This window comes from Austrofundulus limnaeus, unplaced genomic scaffold (genome assembly GCF_001266775.1).
Source record: "Austrofundulus limnaeus strain Quisiro unplaced genomic scaffold, Austrofundulus_limnaeus-1.0 Scaffold1, whole genome shotgun sequence".
NCBI lineage: Eukaryota > Metazoa > Chordata > Actinopteri > Cyprinodontiformes > Rivulidae > Austrofundulus > Austrofundulus limnaeus.
The window spans coordinates 8,242,207-8,246,530 of NW_013952403.1; the positions used below are offsets into that span (position 1 = coordinate 8,242,207).

Genomic DNA, 4,324 nt, shown 5'->3' on the forward strand with positions numbered 1-4,324 from the left:
GATCATAGAAGCTTCCCAGTTATGATGATTTTTTTTCAAAATATATTGCTTATATAAAGAATACATAATTACAATTAGCAAATGATTGTTTTTTTATTGAAACTTCTCAGTATAATTTTAGATTAAATTTGAATACATGTAAATACAAAACAAATGTTTATTTTTCCTAAAAAAAATCTGCATTAAAAGACAAAAACAAATAAAAGTAAACTATGCTTAAATGTACGTTTTTCCTGTCAGGATGTATTTGTGAACTCACCAGTCCTGTTTCCTCAAACCGCTTCTTGTCCGCGCTGTCAATAACATAAATCTAAAAGACAAAACACATTACAGACAATTCATTTAAAGTGGAACGTTTTATTTTTTTTTTACCTAAATTTTGCAATCAGCACAATTTCTGAAGGAGAATGAATTGTTAGCAAAAATCTATTTTACAACATGAAATGATAGAAACTGGGGACAGTTTGAATGTGTCACAGCTGATGCATGACCTTACAGAAAACAAACTTTTAACAGTTTGTAAAAACTCTTCAAAGTCAAAAAACAAAATAGCTGTAACTACAATTCTACATAAAAATGACTCACTAAGAGATCGGTGTTTTCCAGGTACTTTCTCCAAAAGGGCCTGATCTTCCTCTGTCCTCCGATGTCCCAAACATTAAGTTTCATGCCATGAGATGCAACGCTCTTTATGTTGAAGCCCTGAAGAAAAAATGAAAATACATGGACACTTTCATTTGAGACTTTGCCACTAAACAAGAAAAGGTCTCATAAAACAACGAAACAGGCGACAGTTCAAAGTTATTCACAGTTTAGGGGCTTTGGAGTCGGTGAGTTAATCCACAGCCCGTTTTCAACACATCTCGGAGTTAAAGTTGGCAGAGTTGTATAACGGCGTTAACCTAACGAGGCAGCTGAGGAGCAAATCTGCAGGATAAGACCAGAAGGATCAAGTGAAGCGCATGGACTAATGTGTCAAGTCTGATTTAAGATTTGTCACCACCTCATCCTGGACCACATTCTCTCCCCCACAACGAGCTGTCTCACCAGTCCGGGATCCACAACGGACATTGATTATTTTTCTCGGACAAGTCAGATAAGGGGTGTCGGGTAATGACATTAGAGCTTTGATAATGACTTTAGAGCGAGACAAATGAAAAAAAAAGGGACACTGGCTAAATGCCACCACCTTGCAATGTGCAGAGAGGATGAAGTAAAAAAAATAATTGCATGAGCTGATGTTGCATCACTGCAGGGTGGTTATTTATGAATGGACATTATGAAACATTTCTGAACACTTGTGTTTGAACTATCCATAAAAAAGATGAGCATTAATGCAAAATCCTACAGACACATGAGAAAAATGTTATTGCTAAAATGAGACTTTATATATATCTTGMGTACTGGTTTGAGCAGGCCCAAAACACAAATAAATTTCTTGAAACAACTCCGATCTCGTCAAGGATTCAGAATGATATAAAACTTACTGCATTTTTTAAAGACACGATTATTTCGGCAAAAATGTCATAATAGTACCGCCTGGAGTGCCATTGGCTGTACAGGAAGTGATACAGCAAGCAGCCAATGCTTTCAAACTATTATTGAATTCTATGTTAAAAACAAAACTAAATAAATAAATAAATAAACTTGTAATGAAGTTGTGTATAAAATACAGTTTGCACTGTTATTAAATCTAATTTCAATTCATTATTCAGGTCAAAACTAAACTATTCCTACAAACTGGTCAACCAAACAGCTATCTTCAACAGGTAAGATGTTTACCGTTCATAACCTGTCCACAGAAACCCACTTTAAAAGATCAAAACTGTTGCTTTTACCAAAAACGTACATACTKGAAGGGTTTTAAAGGAATAGTCAGCACTTACAGCTTATGAAACATGGAGTATAGAGAAAAGAGCAGAAGTCTTTGTTTGAACTGGGCTAATGACTAGCTAAGCATTTTATGTTGTCTTTTAGGCTCATAAAAGCAACAAAAAACATGACCTGTAGGATAGAATGCTACATTAGCTTGTAGCTTAGATGTGTGTTTGAAAAACAGCAACAATAAGGTTAATATTAGCTATTCTTTCACACCAGTATGCTGTTTTTGGGCAAAAAAAAGGTTGCATAAGCCTGAAAAACTATTTCTAAATGAACCATTGGTTAGCCATTAGCCTAGCCTGAGGTGCTGAAAACAAGCTGATAGAAGATCACTTCATTARGTCTTCTAAGATGACCTGCGACATTTGAAACCTGCTTTCTGCTGAACTTTTCCTGTCCAGTTGTCGTAAAGGAATGTTTCAGCTTCCCCCCACCTGCGTTGGCGTGATGGTGTTCACGTCTTCGGAGGCCAGGCTTTTCAGCAGCGTGGTCTTTCCGGCGTTGTCCAGTCCCAGAAGAACTATCCTGACCTCCTGTTCCGAGGATCCCTTCAGTTTCTCTATGACAGAGAGTAAGCCCTGCCGGAGAGGGGTCATGACCCCCAAGTAGAATAAAAAAAGGGCAAAGATAGGTTAGACATCGTTCTTTACTGTAGGAGTCCAAGCAGAAAATCCATTCACCCAGTTGGTTAGACTGAATTTAAATGGTAAATTTATTCAATGGAAAGACAAACACGGCCTCCGTTTGAGCCATAGATCTTCTTATGCCAACTGTTTTCAGCTTTTGTGGCAACCTTCTGTAAGAATTAATCTGAAGCTGAGAATAGAAGCAGCTCCATTGATTTAATAACACTGATGTTGTTTAACATGATTAGTTTTCTGGTTGCACAACCACAGGACACACCACGCCTTTGAACATTTGCTTCACAAACGACAACGCTTGTGTGATTAAACACATCAAAGGTGGTGGAGGGGTGACGCAACCTGAGGAATCTAAAATCCATTCTGCTTGACAGCTGCATTTGCATACAATATATATATATATATGCAAACTACAGTATGTCATGTATTATCTTGTGAGAGCTGTAAGAAACGTCCTGGCTCACATTTGACTTTATGAGCCCAGTTGGAGCAGATCAGGTCACCTACCTTTTGAGCTTCTCCCATCTTGGTGTGCTGTCCTGTGGCCTGGATCGAGGGCTGCAGCTACATTCTCCACCCAAACTCACACAGGTGTGTTATGTTTCCGGCTCAAACACAAGAGACACCGGCATAAAAAAAAAAGGAAGAAGCAGAAACTGCTGCCTTTTCACTCTTTCCCGTCTCTGTGAAGTGGTATAGGTTAAAGTGATAACGGCTACCTGGGCGTCAGCTGCTCCTTGAAGAGGGGGAGGGTGGATGGGACTGGGATTAGGAGGCCAGAATTAGCTCTAGTCATCCACTCCATCCTCCCCTCCTCCTCCCTTAGCCCATCCTTCCCCCCTTTTGCACTGGCTTTACCTGGATTATCCTTTAGCCACCTGCTATAGAAGGAAACCAAACAATCAGTCCTTCCCAACTCCATCCACACACATAGAAAAGTACCGATAATAAAAAAAAGAAAAATCCACCATATGGCTGTCGAAAGATAATAATAATAAAAAAATGCTGCTTAAAAGATACTCAGAGCAGCGTGAGGACTCACAGCATCTTAGCACATGAAATCTAAAGGATTATATCGCGGCGCAGAGCTAGAGCTACTATTTCTGATTGCATTAGTCAACGCTCAGATCCCACATAAACACTTCTTGTGGAGGGGAGAGGGTGGAATTATTGTTCCATTTATCCATTACAGGCCAGACGCTGGTAATCTGCTCGGTGCACTGTGGGCTCCTGTGAGCACAGCATCCAGCCGGATTAGGAAGAATCTCTACGTCGAGTCTGGATTAAAACATTTCCAGGCTCTTTTTTTTCTCTCTCTCAGCTGAGCATGCTGCATGCATCACATCATCATGACGACCATAAAGCTGCAGTCGTTCACCCGATGAATTAATGATTATTCGAACCATTTATTTTTTATTCAGGGTGGATTATATAACAAATTCAAGGATTATTAAAAACAGGAGCAGGGTGCACAGGTTGCTCTAATTCACAGTCAAATAAATATACGTCTTCAAATATATCCAGAGTGAGTCAAAAGTCACAGGACACCCTTTTGTTTCAGAAAGAAAAGGGAAAATGACACATCTGAATACTCCAGCAAGTAATAGGTGAGGGGGCCTATCTCTGGAAAAACTTGCCCTTGACCTTTGAATACGGCGGTTTTCAAGATGGCAGCCATTTTCTGGACAGTCTAAAATAGCGTTTCCCAAAGTTGGGGTCGAGACCCAAAGTGGGGTCCCGAAAAATCAGGGTGGGGTCCTGWAAAGATTTTTGGAATTACCGGTAATTACATTTTTGCCTTA

General features: G+C 39.5%; 1 protein-coding gene across 1 annotated transcript in view; it reads right to left on the bottom strand.

Moving 5' to 3' along the window:
• The window catches only part of arl3l1 (ADP ribosylation factor like GTPase 3, like 1), an 8,343-nt gene extending 5,024 nt beyond the window's left edge, over window positions 1–3,319 (bottom strand). Inside the window, exons 1-4 of the mRNA XM_014008305.1 lie at window positions 3,030–3,319; window positions 2,316–2,459; window positions 586–702; window positions 260–310 (exon numbers count right to left, since the gene is read on the bottom strand). Of these exons, the coding sequence (XP_013863759.1) occupies window positions 260–310; window positions 586–702; window positions 2,316–2,459; window positions 3,030–3,047 (330 nt within the window). The 5' untranslated portion in view covers window positions 3,048–3,319. The remainder of the gene's footprint in view (window positions 1–259; window positions 311–585; window positions 703–2,315; window positions 2,460–3,029) is intronic.
• Between the last annotated feature and the right edge of the window lie 1,005 nt (window positions 3,320–4,324).